This window comes from Pinus tabuliformis, chromosome 1_2 (assembly GCF_031772625.1).
Source record: "Pinus tabuliformis cultivar Carrire ecotype Pingquan chromosome 1_2, CPIR1, whole genome shotgun sequence".
NCBI lineage: Eukaryota > Viridiplantae > Streptophyta > Pinopsida > Pinales > Pinaceae > Pinus > Pinus tabuliformis.
In genome coordinates, this window is record NC_142298.1 from 217,090,562 (window position 1) to 217,108,532 (window position 17,971).

Below are 17,971 nucleotides of genomic sequence, written 5' to 3' on the forward strand. Positions count from 1 at the left end.
TTTCTCCCAGATTTGTTTTGCTAATGGGCATTCTTCCATTAAATGATTGATGGTTTCACAATTTATGTTGCAATTTGGGCATCTGGATGGCCCTACAATGCCCCTTTTGATCAGATTGTCCCAGGTAAGAATACGTTTTCTGCTAAGAAGCCATAAAAAGGTTGAGATTTTGGGCCAATGCCCGGCTTGCCATACTTGCTCCCATAATTGATCTTTAACCGCCCTGAGGTTGGAATAGCGCAGGTGATGAGCTTCCTTGGTGGTAAAAGTACCTTTGGTTGTGTAGCCCCATCTGAGTTTGTCTTGCTGATTCGAGAGGCGAATCTTCCTATTGCTGAGTTCCTGATCTATGTCTGTATACACTTCTCCCTGCCAATCTATTTGCCAGAGACGCGTCGGTTTCCATGATTGGAAGTCGTGATTTGGAGATGGCTGCCAGAACTGGTGTACCAAAGGAATGCTTGCTTGGTTCATTTGAGCCTGCCAGTGAGGTTTGTGGAACAGATTAGCCAATTTGGGAAGTTGTTGCCATGAATCTTCCCAGAATCTAGCTGCCTTGCCCGAATTAATTTCCCAGAAGCTATGATCCTGGATGAAGCTGCTTTGGGTTTTTGCGTTGTTCCAAATGAGTGATCCCTGCACAGTTGGATTGATTCTGATGAGGTCATTCCATTGACTGCCGCGGGCATATTTAGCTTGCCATAGTTGGGCCCAGGGGGTGTTTGGCTTGGAGACCCAATTCCACCAAATTTTAGCTCCCATAGTGTTATTGCTTTGGAGCGGATCTCGAAGACCTAGCCCTCCTTCTGATTTGGTTTTGCATACCTCTGTCCATCTGACAAGAGCCCATTTCCTGTTCAAGCTTGTGGATCCCCAGAGAAAGTTCCTCTGAAGATTGCAAATTTCTTTTAGAATCCCTTTCGGAGCTGCTAAGATAGAAAATAAATAAAGTGGCATAGCTTGTAAAACTGATTTGATAAGAACGAGTCTGCCTGCCAGATTTAATGCCCTGAAAGTCCAGGATGAAAGCTTTGATTCTAATTTGTCCAATAACGATCTCCAAGATACCTGCTTGATTGCTGAGTCGGTAAGGGGGGCACCTAGGTATTTTGAAGGTAGGTGGGAAATTGTAAATCCCAGAATCCGGGCTATAATCCTTTGCAAGAAGGGGGGAGTGTTAAAGAAGAAAAGTTGTGATTTTGAGGCGTTAATGGATGTGCCTGAAGCTTCAGAGAAGAGGGATAGAAGGGATTTGTAAGCAGAGGCTTCTTTTGTAGAAGGATGCCCAAAGAGCATTGTATCATCAACAAATTGTTGATGCGTTTGAGGAGAGCGACCATGAAGGGAAATTCCTTTAAGGGCATTAGAGGATACAGCTGATTTGAGGAGCCTGCTTAGGCCTTCAGCCATTAATACAAAGAGAAAAGGAGATAGAGGGTCCCCCTGTCGGATGCCACGAGAGGGGCGAAAAGGAGGTGAGGGGGATCCATTCAGAATGACAGAGAAACTAGGAGAAGTGATGAGGTTCATGATCCATCTGGTCCAGGTTGCACTAAAGCCAAAAGCTAAGAGAATTTTGTGTATGTATTTCCAGCTAAGCTTGTCGAAGGCTTTAGAAAGATCCAATTTGAGAAGCATACCTGGTTTCTTGAGAAGCTTTAAAGAGTGTATGACTTCGTTTGATAGAATAATTCCATCCATGATCTGCCGACCTTCAACGTACCCTGTCTGTTCTGGGGAGATAAGCAAGGGTAGGAGCGGTTTGAGTCGGTTTGCAATAACCTTTGAGATTAGTTTGTAAATTACATTACAGAGCGCTATTGGCCGATACTTCTCCGGTTTGTTTGAGGCTGCTTCTTTGGGTACCAAGGCAATGAAGGTTGAGTTGAGGGCTGGTAGTACCCAATGCATGCTGCGGGATTCTTCCACCAGATCCCAGACTTCAATTTTTATGAGATCCCAAAATTCATGGAAAAAGTTGGCCGTGAATCCGTCAGGCCCCGGTGCCTTTCCGTCTTTAAGCTGAGCTATGGCGTCTTCTACTTCCCTTAGCGTGACTGGCTGGAGCAGTTGAGTATTGTGATCCTCATTGATGATTTTAGGAATGTGCTGTGTGATAGCTTGGATTGCCTCATCTCTGTTTCCATTAGGCTCCTTTAGTATGTCCTTGAAATATCCAGTGAATTCTTTCTCCATGTCTTCATGAGCTTCCACTCTTTCACCCTACTGATTGTTAACAAAGGTGATTTTGTTGTGCATACGCTGTTGGATGGTAGTTTTGTGGAAAAATTTAGTATTTCTCTCACCCTCTTTGAGCCAGCTTATTCGCGACTTTTTCCGCCATAAAATTTCTTCTTGTTTTTGACGCTCCTCTATTTAACTCCAAAGGATTTGCTCTTGTTGAGTTTGTTCTTCGGTGCGTCCTTCCAGAATGAATCTTTGTTGTAATTCTTTCATCTGCTGTTCTAATTTGTGTCTGTTCTTCTGTATGTTGCCAAAATGATCTCGGTTCCAAATTTTGAGAGTTTGCTTCAAATGTTTCAGCTTTTGTTGGAACTGATACATTTTAGCTCCTGCCGGCGGGATGAAGGATGTCCAGGCTTGATTGACCACTGCCTTAAAATTATTATCAGTGAGCCAGAAGGCTTCAAATTTGAATGGTCGATTGCTGTAATTGCCAGGTCTGGACCATTGGAGAAGAATGGGCCAATGATCTGAGCCTCCTTGTGGAATGATCTCGGCACTGAAATCTCCTCCGAGGTGGATGGCATTGTCTGAAACTAAAAATCGGTCTAATCGTGATGCGATTTGGTGAACCCCTTTTCTCTTGTTCGACCAAGTGAAGATGCCATTTGAGGTGGAGATATCCACGAGTCGATTGTCTTGAATGAATTGCTTGAAGCCGCTGCTATCACTGTCTAGCCTGGTCCTTCCCCCTTGTTTCTCTTCCATGGATTTTATGATGTTGAAATCGCCTCCTCCGGTCCATAAAGGAAAGTTTCTGTTTGCATTGAGGAGGGAAATCGTGTCCAAGAGATCTAATTTTTGCTGTATTGTCTGCGGGAAGTAAACATTGGTGAGATGCCCATGGATGTTGGTACCAATGAGGTGGAATGTTGCTTGAATGAGATGCAGAGTGGCATGAAAATTATCAAGTGACACAATCTGTGGATTCCATAGAATGGCTAGACCGCCGGAGGCCCCAGAGGCGTCTACTGCAATCGAACTGCTACCTGCCCAGACTTTGTTACTGAGACTGTCTATTGTTGAGCTGCTACATTTTGTTTCCTGAATAAAGACTATTGCTGGTTTTTCTTGCATTATCAGGTTTTTAATCACTCTGTGTTTTGCGGGACTGTTAAGTCCTCTTACATTCCAAGAGATAAGCTTCATGTAGACGGGGATTTGGGCTTGTAGAACTTGGTCAACTTGGGGAATTGCCCCGAATCCATGAGTATTTCACCTACTGCTATTGTGCGCTGTAGATCTGTTTTTCTGCCCCTTTTCTTTGGTTCTTTGATGATTTTTCTTCCATCCCAATGACTGCCTCCTTGGATGCCCAAACTTTTATGGTGTTGTACCCTTGTGAGGACTCCTTCAATTTTGTCTAATTGCCAGGGAGGGATTGAGTTATACTCTTTTTGCTTGCATGCTGCCTCCAATTTGGATATGTCAAGCTTGGATATGTCGAATTCCTCTAGATCGACATCTTCTCGATCTTCCTCCATGTCATTTGAGGCAATGAGGGCTTCCTCCACGGATTGATCATGAAGACGTAGGGCCAGGGCTGCATCTAGATCCATATCCGAAGCTTGAGGAATCTCGCTTGGCATGGTTTTCCCTTTGGAAATGATTAGAGACCCTGGCTCTAAGACAGAGATGGGTTTTTCAGCAAAGGGAGGATTAGCAGATTTAGATGAGGCCGGTTCAGAGCGGTTGAGGGACGACTGGGTGGGGTGCAGCAGTTCTGGGATATCAGCTTTGGGGCTGATTTGAATGTCTTGTGAAGCTAGAACGGAGAAGCGATTCTGGGGGGGCGCTTTGAAAGCTTGAGCTGGATTAGCTTGGTTTTTTTTTGCATGTCGGCGACGGATGGGGATTTTTGTGAAACCATCAGGGTCCAAGTTAATATCACTGGAGGGGATTTTGGGCTGCACATTTAAGGGACAATCACGGAAGAGGTGACCATGCTCATGGCATTTTCGACAACGAAAAGGGATGTGCTCATAATCTAGAGTCTGTTTCCATTCGTAATCATCGTGAAAAAGACTTACCGTGTCTGCTAAGGTCTTGGTGAGGTGCATCTTAACGCAGATCCTGGCGTAAGAGGTGTATTTGCGCGTCTTGGTTTCAGTAGCCACTTTGATGAAGGTTCCCAGCTTGTTGCCTATGTCTGCCAGCGTTTCTTCTCGCCAGTACTCCACCGGAAGGGAATACATTCTGATCCATACAGGGGCCCAACTAAAGTCTTCTTTGTCTGGATTGAATCGTGGCTTCCAATCTGTTAGATATAGACCTGAAGAGTTGAAGAAGTACGGGCCTCCTTCGAATATCCTTGTTTTGTCTTCTAAGCAGTTAAAAATTGCTGTAAAGAAGCCCTTTGGGCCGAGCTGTAATGTTACTTGTCCTTTGGGCTTCCATTTGGAGGCTATCCAACCTTGTAAGGCTTTTTCTGTGGGCCAAAAGCCCAAGAACTTTCCAATGAGTGCGTAATCTTGCATAAATTGGATTTCCCCATTGATGTGGTGGCTTGGTAGTTCGATCTTGATCGGATCTGCTACCTTTGGGATACAAGTCGCTGAAGTCACTTTTGTCTGAAAGGAGCCAGTTGTGTTGTGCCGACCATTGCTTTCTTCATCCTCCACATTTCGATCTGAGGACGTCTATCCTTCTGGCGTCTTTTGCTTGTCTTGTTCCTTCTCTGGGTCGTCGATTGCAGAGTGCCGTATTTCTGCCTTTTGTTGCTTGTCAGTATGGGTTGTCCCCATTGGAGGGGAGGCAGAGCTCTCCCCTCCTACAACAGCCTCCATAGGACTGTCAGTAGCAGAGCCTGCTGTAGCCAGCACAGGTGCGTTCGGCAGCGGCGGCGTCTAGGTTTTTTTTTCCGCACAGTCGCTTCAGCATCAGAGCTCTTAGGTCACGATATTTTCCCTAAAGGTAGTGGGCTTGGCCCGGTTTAGACTAACTACTCGCACGACGAGCTACGACCTTGCTCGGGATCGAACACAAGACTGGTCCGTCATGACGAGGCCGACTTTACCACTACGCCGCCTCCACGACCTTTATCACCCTATGTTATCTCTATTCTATTTTCAATATAGAAAGAGGTATCTGTAGATATGGGTAGGTTAGGAGAAATCTCTACAACTCCTTCTAAACTACTTTCCACTCTCCAAGAACTTTTGTCGAATCCTCATATAGTAGGTGCATCCATTTCACTAGAAGAAGTTGATATTTTGAAACAATCTAAATCAATAGTATTTGACATCCTGAAAATATTCATTAGAAGAGAGAATGTTAGATAACTTTAAGGTAACTACTCATTTTAGTTCAAATCACAAATTTATAGAACAACAATGTGATGGATTAAATTACAATTGAGGAGAGTAAGGCTAGTTGCAAGTCGTAAAAATAGAGGCTAGTCATAAGTCACAATAAGGAAGCTAATTGCAAGTCACGAGTCAAAACTTCATATGAGTTTTGATGGGCCTTTTGAACATGCTTTGTGATTGGAAAAGGTACACCCTTTTGTTAGTCATGAGTCACAACATTTTAGGATAGCCAAAAAACACATGTAACTTGCGATTGTGGCATGTGATAAAGCGGTATCAAAATCACTAATTTCCTATCACAAGTGTAATGGGAGAGGCATAAACACTAGTAACTATAATTGCATTTTGCAATCAAGATTTTTGTTCTAGGGAATTGCTAGTGATAACAATGTAAATGTGTGGTAAAGATGTTGATTTTGGGTCAAAATGTTACGTTAAACAAAAAGAAATTGAACTTAATCCTAGGGCCTTGAGCATGCTTGAGAAATACATGGATTGATAGGAAGGATGGAATCAGAATCTTACATGGATAAACATTGGATGTTGAGAAAAGAAAAACCCTAAGCTCATAGAGCAATGACTAGATGTGACCACTAGTGATGTTAATAAAATATTAATGGGACTCATAGATTGTGTAGGCATAGAGAGAACTAAAGGCTCAATTTACCTATGAAAAGGATGAGATAAGGAGAGTGTATAAGTGTTTACAAATTTTGGCTATGAAGGTAACTGAATTATATGGGTAGCCCAATTGACACTAAGGAAAATACAAAATAGAATGACTAGAGGAAGGGTGCATTACTACCAATTTAGTTGTAGTCGCAATCTCTAGCTGAAGAACAAACTCACTCATCTAGGGCCAATGTGCACAATAAAAAATAGAAATGATAAAGTTATTTATATAAAGGAGTCCATGTGTGGTTTGAAGTGAGGCGATGTGATGAGTGACCACACTAAAAAGTAGAATAAAATTTAATCATTGTGACGAAATAAAGTTACAATTTTGGAATGCAATTAGGGACTTTAGTCGCAAATTTCAAGTCATAGTACCAATCGGAAGATGGAACTCCTACTGCAGACTAATATTGTGATTTGTAACCTGCGATATGAGACACAATTTTTCAAGCTTCAGCCTCATAGCTAATCTGTAGATGTGTGATGTGATCAAATACCAATAAAATGAATGATAAAGACTTAGAAAATCATAGGGAATGTTCGTGAGAAGGATCAAGAGGGTGGGGGGACTCAAAATTTTGAAAGTGTAAAATTTTGGGGTTCTTGTAGCAACTACGAAATACCTTTCACTTCCCTGTGTGATATTGTGAAGTTTAAATCTCCCCCAAGAATTAGAGGACGGATTCCAAGTAATTCACAATTGATCATACCAGCCTAAAAGGATTAATGATTGGCATAAGGAATGTAGACATTCAAAATTTCAAACTCTTTACTGAACTCACATGACTTCATATTAATGAGGATGTATTCATGAATAAAAATACATAGAATGGATAATGATTGATTCCATGTAGTAATAAGACCACTCGATTGGCCTTGAGAATCAACGGTTAGAAAAGACAAGGAACGTAACCATGGAGTCATAATCTCTTTGGATTTGGTTATATCAGACATAGAGTCCTGAAGCATGATGTCATCTAAATTATTATTCTAAATAAGCCACCTAAGGGCTACTGTTTTGGGGGATCCCATAAACCTCCTTAGGTTTAGTGACATGACCTTCACTTGTAGCCCCTAGAGGGGCCTTTTGCTCTAATATCCATGTCAATAGTGACCTATCTACCTCGTTGGATGTACACACAAGCCTTATTTTGCGCTCATTTTATGTTTCATTTCTGTTGGCTTTGTGGCGCCTGACCTAGGTTCAGCGTTAGTTAGCCAAAAAAACCCCTACACCACTGGCCCTTTCGGCATCAACCCGTGGAACGTGGACTGAAGTCTCAACCGAAGTAGTATGGGGGGATGCTGGAACCAAGTTTCTACACCGTGAGATGGTTGTGATGTCAGATTTTACCCTCAGCCCCTACTCTCACGTAGGTCGCTAAGCCTTAGGGCTCTATCAGTCTACCCCTTTATTCCTCCATTCAGTACCTCCACAAAGGTGTACGATTGACCTTCGCACAGCCTTAACCCATGATCCTGGTACTTCCGTGCAGCTATGACAGCGTACTATATAGGTTCCCAAGTTATCTTAAGTGTTCTACTTATCTTACTATTCAATCCCTATTAGCGCCACATAAAATGATATTGTTACTTGCGTTCAATTAACCAATACAATCACATATATTCGCACATCACATAAACATTGTAAACTAAACCCAAAACACAATATAAGCAGATGCAATAACAAGAACTAAATACACAGTAATTATGGAATACTTCTCTTTATTGATATATTTAAGTTAATATAGACTGTATCCTCCTTGCACACTTAGCTGCAAGGGTCTGCGCACTCAGTTGTGGACTTCCACCCTAGGCCTCTGTGCACTCAATTGTAGAGCCTCTACCTCTGCTAAGAATCGAGAACACTTAAACTCCAATGCTAAACTCCTCACTTCATTATCGCTATCTCTCTAGAGCTTACTTACTTAGCTCCTTTTTATACAATCCCATAGTTCAGGGACAATGGGTGGATCTTTACAGTCGACTTTACGCTTTACAAAATAAGGGTGGACAACCCTTTATGACTCTTGACACCTTCGTGCTCCGTGACCACAAAATGAAGAGACTTTACAACTTTATTACAAAATTGTCCCAAAACATGGGCTTTTAGCCCCAAAACTATCCTTGGGGGAATCCATTCCCAACAATTTCCTGCTAGTATGGCCTACAAAAGGGAAATCTATAACAATACTTCCATGGGTCAGAGCAGCTTCGGTATATCTAATGCGGGGGTGGAGTGGGTAAGACTTTTTTTCTATTTGAGAATATTCTGAGGAGGATTTAGAAGATTTTAGATCGGGATTATTTTCCTCAGAAGAGTGACTAATAATATTGGAAACTAGAGAGGAAGAAACTAAATAATTTACTAGAGTAGGATTCTTGTTAGATGGAGAAATTATTAGAGGGGGTTTATGTAGAGACAAAGGGTGCAACACATCATACACACACACACACACACACATACATACATACATACATACATACATACATACATACATACATACATACATACATATATATATATGTATGTATGTATGTATGTATGTATGTATGTATCTATATATATATAGATAGATATAGATATAGATATAGATAAAGTGAAGTCTATTACTAAGAATAAAAATCTACATCCAAAGGACTGTAGAGTTCATTTCAGTTTCTCCCCAAGGAGATATGACCATAACCAAAAGTGGACCCGAGGTAGGGTCAAAAGAGACATACATAAAATTATTTAGCTAAAAAAAAATAGAATACTACCCAAATTATTAGAGACACATACTAAAAACAAAATAAAATTAGAGATGACATTCATTCTTTAATAAAGGGATTGGCTTTGAATTAGAGTCGGATACCAGTATTAGACTTGCATGATCCGCAAGGGGTCTTGGTTTGGTTGGTGGAATGCCAAAGTGTTATTCTATGTGGGAGAGTCATCAATCCAAATTATCAAATTTTTCTATCATTATTCCACAAATGACCATGAATATGGCCCATGTTTGGAGCATATGTCATCGATCTTCTTGATTGTCCATGATTACTCCGCCCAAGAGCTATTTCACAATCTAGTAAATATTCATTTCCCGCATATATTGGGTTGTTCTAGTCTAATTCTATCTAGTGTTAGTGATCTAATTTTTACATTATGCTTGCAGTATCACATCTAAGGCTGTCGCTCGATGAGTTTTTGCTTCATGTTCAATCTGGTTCAAATCCTCTTGAACCTGCATAGGAATTTGGTCCTAGTATTAGGTTGCAAATTCAACCACCATTTCTTGCATGATGGTATTCCCTTCCCTCTCCATCACCTCTTAGTTGTCTTGACTTCCCCCCTTCTAAAACACCCCCTCTTTCTGCATTTTCACCCTTTTCTCCTTTAATAGACCAACAAGTAAGAAGCGAACTTGCACAGGGAACTTTCCCATATCCAACTTGGGAAAGGAGAATTGGATTCTACAATTAGAATATTTATTACCTTTCCACACCTTCCACTGACTATGCCTCAACCTGAGAATGTCACTAGGTAAGTGAGCCTTGTATCATTATGTAGTATGTTCCAAAACTATAGACCAAAAAGAATTATAGTATGTATGAGCCTACTCTTGTTCCTCTTAGTTGCCAGTCTCCTATATTTCCCCCTAGAGTCAATTCATCTTATGCCTGAACCCTTCCAATATTTATTCTTATACCAATAACTACTTGAGGGAACAAATATATATATATGCTTAGCCAATTCTCATTCGCCCAAGCTCCAATGAAGAGGGAGGAAAACTATTATCTTTTCCAACAAAAAATCCAAATGTTTCCTCGAGATACTATTAAAAACTAATAAGTTACCTTTCAAATACAAAAAATAATGATTTTAGGGGTGGTATCTCTTTCTTATCACCCACCTTTCTAGGGTTTTTTACCACTTCCCTCATTCCCGATGACTAGGTATAATTAGCTCTATATCCTAATCCTCACAATCCACCTGAAACATGTAGGTTTGATACTCAATGACAACCATCCTCATATATATTCTACAACATAATCTTGAGAGTGTCATCCTTGCCTCTACCAACTACTAAATGTGACTCAATCCCTTGTTTTCACCTTCATTTATCCAGACTTCATTTCTCTTGTTTCTACAATATGGTGTGCCTCCTGCTACATTTATGGTTTCCTCATGTTTCAATATTTGCTAATCCATTTTCACCTCCCTACCTCACCTGCACACCATGATAGCATTATCATTCACATGATTTTTTCTAGACCTCTCCCTTTTTGACCTCTTAGTTATGATATTGATCTCCACCTTAACTCCCCCATAATATTATAACCATTACAAAGTATTGCATTAGGATTTGTCCCTGACTCCAACATTGAATTACCCCTATCTAACACTTGCTTCAACCCATACTCTTACGTGACTACTTCCTCTTCATTCTACATTGATATGTGACAAGGCAAATATCTTGGTGACATCCCATGATACCCTTTGATGCCATATGCAATGAGTGTTTTTCCATGTCCCCATGCCTATTGGTCATATGGGGCATTGAAAACCCCCACCCCTCACCTTTCGTTATTCTCATCACCCCATCTGGAGGAACAATTTCTTCCTGCACTACTTTCCAACATGATTTATCGAAAGGGGACAATGGCCATCAGTCCCAATATAATGCCAGAGGTGAACTATTTTCTTCACACCCCATTTTAGCCAACATGTATGATACTTTGTTCCCTATTTGTATAACATGGATCATGATCAAATATTAGGTATTAACAACTATAGTTTTAACATGTTATATCATGGACTTTAGTCACTAACTCTGAGATACCTTGTTTATGGGAGATACATATTGCAATATGTTGATCATGTTGATGATAATATGTGAATCCAATTCTATCTATAGACTATGTAAACCATGCTAAAGGGATAGTTCCAGACCAATTCTTAATATTCATAGTTGTGCTATGTTATTTGTTTTGAGGCCAATTATTCGTTAGAATATAAACAAAGGTTGGCCATCGTGATCCCTTGTTATCCCTCTATAACTAGCCAGACCTCGGTTTCCCTTAGTTATTCCATCAAAGTTAAGATTAAAAAAGGGGGATACGGGAGGACTATATTGAAGGGATATGTCTTGCTACAGGAGAAGGAAGAGGGGTGGGTATACCTATGGGAATTGAGGGGAATAATCTTTGCATTACTACCACTTTTGTCCCCACTACTTGCCAGTCGAGGGTTTACCATCTGAAAGCTATGATCCTTTCCTTGACATTCTAGAAGAATTTATTCCATATCGTCTCCACAAAATATCTCCCCCATTTAAATATCATCGTGTTCCTTTCCTTCTAAATTCTCAACAATAGAGATCTTGGCAAGATCCTCCAGATGTTACTTTAAAAAGGGTTATAAATTCTACAAGTCTCCAAATCTTGATATTGTTATGTGGACTCTCCTATATCCAATTAAATTATGAAAGGGATTCCTCCAATTGTTTCCACAATCCTCCCACATCTGAGTATAGACTGAGAAGATGTTCTAAGGTCTCGCTACTTTCTAGGCACAGGGGTCATCTAGATGGTACATGGAGAATTATTTTTTGGATGTTGTACCATGTGAGAGGCTTGTTCTGAATTAATAGCCATACAAAGATTAATATTTTGGGCCACAACTTTTGCTTCAGTATTTTTTTCCATACCTCCTCTACCTGATGGTCTTAATGCCCTAGTTCTAAGTGATAGGCCTATTTGACATAGAAGGTGCCTTTTGAGCAATATCCCCATCTTATTTTGTATTCTTTCCCTGAGAAATGAATCTACCATAGATTTAGGCAAAAATAAAATATGTTCTCTATTTCTTTAGCGGGTTTTGGGTTTGATTCTCCAGGCCTCAAACATTGGTGTCATTCCCATCTCGGTTGGTCACTTATTTTGTAGTCTAATAATTTGGTTATATCTAGGCTGGTCATTTGTGTTTACATTTATTCTAGCTCCATTTGGTTACCCAAATTTGGAAAATGTTGCCATGAATCCTCCCAAAGTAGTGCAGTTCTCCCATTCTTGACTTCTCGAAAGTTTCTATATCAACCCCATTTCCTTCATGGAAAAGTTCTGAATCAAGGATCCTAGAGGAAATGCATTCATACATATTATTTGTTGTGATGGAATGGTGGGGGTATATTTTCTTTTCCAAATAATTTTCTATAGGTCCAGTCCTCCTTAAATCCATCTCCACCATATCTTTTCCCCTAATACCTTAGTGATGATTTCATGGTCCCGCAAGACCAACCCTCCCTTCATTTTAGGCTATCATAATTTCTCCTATTCTACCAGTGGCCAATGATTTTCCAACTACGACCCCCTCCCATAGAAAGGATCTTTATATTCTGTGAAATTATTGTAGTATTAATATATGGGTCATCAACACCATGCATAAGTAGGTGGGAAGCACTTGAAATATTGATTTTAGGAGAATAAGGCGTCCCACCATATTCAATGCTTTGAATGTCCATCATGATAGTCTCTTCTACTTTTTTGTTAACAATTCTTCCCATAAATTCCAATAGAGAGAGCTCTCCACCAATGGTGCACCAAGTTATTTATTTGGGATAGTGCTAATCTAAATTCCTAAAACTCTTACAATATGCCTTTGCACCTTAAGAGTTGTATTAAAAAATTACTTGAGATTTGGTTTGGTTTATGTCCAATACCTGAATCCATTGAGAATGTATCTAGGATTCTACTTAAGGTCCAGTTCTCTCTTACTATTGGTACTCCTAATCCCATCATATCATCCATGTATTACTATTGGGTGAGGGGCATGTCCACCCCAAATAAGTGCATACATTTCAACTTTTTTTCTATAGCCTTTGCCTTAAAGTTTATACCAAGATGTTCCACTTCCAAGATGACGATAAAGGGGTATATAGCGTCCCCTTATCATATACCCTTAGAGTAGGGATATGGAATTTAATCCATTAACCATAACTGAAAAGGATGCAGATGAGACTAATTTTGAGATCCACTGTATCCATGCCTCAGTAAGTCTGAATGTTGTTATGGTGCTATACAAGAAATTCAAATATAACTTATCAAGACTTCCATATTTTGGCTTAAAAAACATTCCTAGTTGTTTCATAACCTTTAATCAGTGAATGGCTTCATGCAATAGCATAATCCTGTCAAGGATTTGTCTCCCTTCTAAAAACCATGTCTATTATGGATAAATTAAACAAGGAAGGATGGGTTTGAGCCTATTCACAATGATTTTAGTTATGATCTTGTAGACCAAATTGCATTAGGTTATTGTCTTTTATTCATTGGGAATATTTTCCTTCTCCTTTTTTGGGATTAGGGATAAAAAGGTCGTGTCTAAGGCCTTTAAAATTGCCTTGGCTCACATGTATTCTTCCACTACTGTCCATACATCCACTCCTATTATCGACCAATAGCATTGGGAAAATTCCATCATAAAACCATTGAGGCTAGGAGCCTTATTAGGGGGAATTTCTCTGATTGTGGCCTCAATCTCTTCCTGAGGGATTTCTCTAGGAGGAGACTCACTTTTCTCTATTGTAATTAGTGAGGAAAATTCATGGTGATCTCTATGATGGCAACTTGTCTATCCCCTATAGATTCCTCTAAACTCTATTGAAAATATTATGTTAGTTCTTGTGAAATTTCTTGGTTTGTTTCAAACTTCTTCCCATTAGAGCCTCTCAGAGAGGAGATTCATTTATATTTCCATTGTTATAACATGGATTTATAGAAGAATGAAGTGTTCTTCTCTCCCTCCTTTAACCATTGGATCCCAGATTTTTGTCACTACAAAATCTCCTCTTTCTTCCTTTGCTCCAATAAGTCTCTTAGTGTGTCCATTTCAACCTTAGCCAATTCCTCCAAGCACCATTTAATGATAGCTTCCTATTGTATCTCAATCATTTGGAGCTCCAACATTTTCTTCTTTGTCAATATGTCCCCAAACCTCGGTCTTTACCATATGTTTACCTTTAATGTATTTTAATTTTTTGTGTAGGGAAACATTGTTGATCCTTGTATTGGGTCTACTTCATCCCACCATTTTTAATATTGGTGAAGAATTATAGATGCCCAAGCTAGAATTTTTCAAATCTGAATGGTCAATTGTGGGGACGGTCTTGAGGTGTACACTCAATATGATGACCAAATGGTTTGAGCCATGGCTTGGGATAATAGAAGCCTCAAGGAATACGTCCCATGCAAGCATATTTTCTGAAAGAAGGAACCAATATAGGTTTAATGTTATTTTATGTTGAGCAAATATTATATTTTTCTAGGTGAATACTCCATTTATTGTATTAATCTCAACTAATCCTAACTCATATGTAGTTTCCTAGAATAGCATAGCTTCCACCTCCAACCTCCAAAATCCCCCTCTTTTTTCATCCATGGATTTTATGAGATTTAAGTTGCCCCCAATAACACATGGATGTGGGGAATTTGGTTTACCCATAACATGTCTTTATTGGAGAAACAAAACTTTACCTTATGAAGAATTAGGTCCATATACATTAGATATAAAATTTGTTCACCAAAGCTTGTAATTTGGACTTGGATTGTTAGTATTTTGAATATGACAAGTATGTTGATCATTTTCACCTCTTGGTAATCCAAAATATGACTATCCCATCAAATTTCCCCTATACATCTATAGCCACTAATTCAATTGTCTTCTCTAGTTCTTGGTTAGATTTGTTTCAGTCTCCCTTGCAATTTTAGTTTCTTATATCATCATGACTGTGGGTTTTTATTTTGTCCATATGTATTTTTAGGATCCTTTGTTTTCCTATTTAGGTTCCTCGTATTCCATGATAGTGCTTTCATTCTTGATGTTTATTAGAGACACAAATAACCTTTATGATGACCTTGACTAAACCAGAATTTACCAAATATTCTCCTATCTCACCAAGCATCTGTAGTTTATTGTTTTTGCCTTCTTTCATCATATATTTTTGTGATTTTTCAGATTCCTTTAGTGCATGTTTATGGAATCCAAGATATCTCATCCCTTGTCCTAATTTATCCACAAGATGTCTTTAAGGTATGGATGACCTACCGTAGATACTTTATTTTGAGGGAGGGTGAAAGGATTCTTCAACTTTCCATTTTTTTTCTCATTGTGGTAGATTCAATGCATCTAGGTTATTTTCCATCTCATTGGTCACCATTTGATTAATATCGCTATCCTTTGGAATTTTTGTGATTTCTATTGGAGGATATGCCAAGGGATCTGTTGTGTTCATTTTAGGTAAGGCTTGTTTTGATGAATTAATGGATATCTAAGTGTCTTGAGTCAATGTGATTCATAGAACTTTTGAACTATAATAAAAATGAATGTAGGTAAAGGTTCTAAACCTAAAAATAGTAACCTAAGTCTAAAACCGATCTAAAAGCTTCACAACACAGGAATCAATTGTTGGCATTCAAAACTTAAAAAAACTAACATCACAACAGTCGAAGCAAACAAAACTATTCTCTGTAACATCCTCCTCCACATTTACCCAAGATAATTGGTCCACTGGGGTAAACATGTGACTAAGAGTTACTATGATATGATTCAACTCTCCAACTACAGTTAAGGAAGTGGAATCGACAAACCCAAAACTAAATGACCTTCCTCAGGAGGTACAGAAGCTTCAAGAGCCAACCAACCCCTCCAGGTATTCAACCCTTGAGTTAACTTTCGTTTTGACTAAATTTCACCCCTAGTTGCTCCCATGAAAAGCCTTCCATGCGACTGAGACCCTCCAATCACTCCCATGACAAGGCCTCCATGTGATTGTGGCCTTTTCTCTGTAGTTTTGTGCTAGCAACCCCAGATTTTGAGCCACCTTTTCAAGGCCAGGACTCATACATTTCCTTATAACTTCATGAAACTTCTAGAAATGATAAATAACATGATTACAAGGCCTCTAATGAAAAACTTGAACAAGGACCTGACCTTAAAAGTCCTAGCCATGGCATACATTTCGTCAAACACATCATGAATATGTAATCTACAACTCATATAACCACATCTAAGCACAAGGACTTCATACTAATCTGAGAATCACCAAGAAGGACGAATTCCCTCTCACAATCACTGCATTATCATATATTAGGTCATACATTCATTATTCATTCATTTATTAGCAAAAACATTATGAGAGCCATAACCAAGTCTGTCATAAACCATGCTTATAACCAATAGAATAACAATGATAGAACAACCATTAAAACCACATATTAACAAGTATATTTACACGTGGAACACAAGAGGAAAATAGATCTTATTAATGTATGAAAAATCCAACCAAGTCAGGGACTTCCATATACCACCTGACCATATATTTGGCTGATCCAAATATTTCTTTCATCCATTCACCCCTGTGCCATATTCCAAGCATGAATGTGGGACTTACAAAAAAGAAACCAGGGCTTCCTTAGGCTTTACCACAATCCACCAAGGGATTCCTAGGCACAATCCATCATCTATACAACCAGGCTTTACCGCAATCTTGCCAAGGGATTCCTAGGCCAAAAAAGAAACATACACTACCAAGATTTAATACAATCCCACAATATACCAGTTTAGGGATCACTATGCCTACACAAGCATGGATGCCTCTAGATCTCTCCACCTAAATTGTGAGGAATTTATCTGTCTCCACCTCTAGGCTCTATCGTTTATCCCACCATTCACTTATCGAGGATTCCTATTACCAACACTGGTATACACAATTCGGCTTTACCACAATCCCAGCTTCACTAGTCTAGGGATTCCTAGGCCTTGTGTCTCCTCCTAAGACCACCCACTCAGTTTCAAAACCATCTAGTAATCCAACTCAACCAAGTAAGAGGAACCCCATCACACAATGGTTATCCGGAAATGGAAAGGCAAGGTTCAAAACCACTGTCACACCTGTAAAAAACCATGTTAATGATAGCAAGAGAAGAAAAAACACACATGCATGTACCATGTATGCCAAAACTATTAAGGAAATCATACATGCAACTTGATACCTGCAAGTAATCTTGTTGTAGCTACTTGATCCTACTATTCCTTACTTGAGATTTGTTTCCTTTTGCTTTCTTTTCCTTCCTTTTCCTTTCTTCCTCTAATGCTAGATTTCTCCAAGAATACTCTAATTGTATTATAGTATTAGAGAGTAGAGAGAAGAGAGAGAGAGCTCCAAAACTGAACTGACAAAAGGTTAAACTAAAAAAAGGTTGTGAACTGCTCCTCGGAAAAAAAATTAATTGATAAGGCCTCTATTTTATTCAATTTCCATTATTTTTCCTTCATTTTCTTCCTCACATGAAATTTGTAACCTTTTACCTTCCTTTTCTCCTATTTTACTTTTATTTTTATAAATAAAATGTTAATAAATGTTTTTTTCCTTTCCAAAGCCTTTGCCATTGTCTTTGCCAATTTCCTTAGCCACAATAAACCAAATGAACACCTACACTAGATTGTTTTTCCCCCCATTTAGCTTGGAATAAGTGTCCTATGACCTTGGTTATTACTTTTCCTTTATTAAATTTATGACATGGATTTTTAACCTGGGGTTGTTACAAACTAGTTCCATTTTTGTGATTCCCCGCTCATACTCAAGAAGTAAACTTTCATTGTATCAGGTCAATATTCATGTTTGACTTTGAAAAGCGTTAAATAAAAATACATCAAGGTGAGGAAAAATAGAATCTACTATGGTAACTCAAGTTGTCACTAGAGC

General features: G+C 39.1%; 1 protein-coding gene across 1 annotated transcript; it reads right to left on the reverse strand.

The window, feature by feature from the left end:
• Window positions 1-2,376: 2,376 nt before the first annotated feature.
• LOC149205202 (uncharacterized) lies at window positions 2,377-3,393 on the reverse strand. Its single transcript, XM_089397342.1, has one exon. The coding sequence runs from the start codon at window positions 3,391-3,393 to the stop codon at window positions 2,377-2,379; it is 1,017 nt and encodes a 338-aa protein (XP_089253468.1).
• Window positions 3,394-17,971: the final 14,578 nt, after the last annotated feature.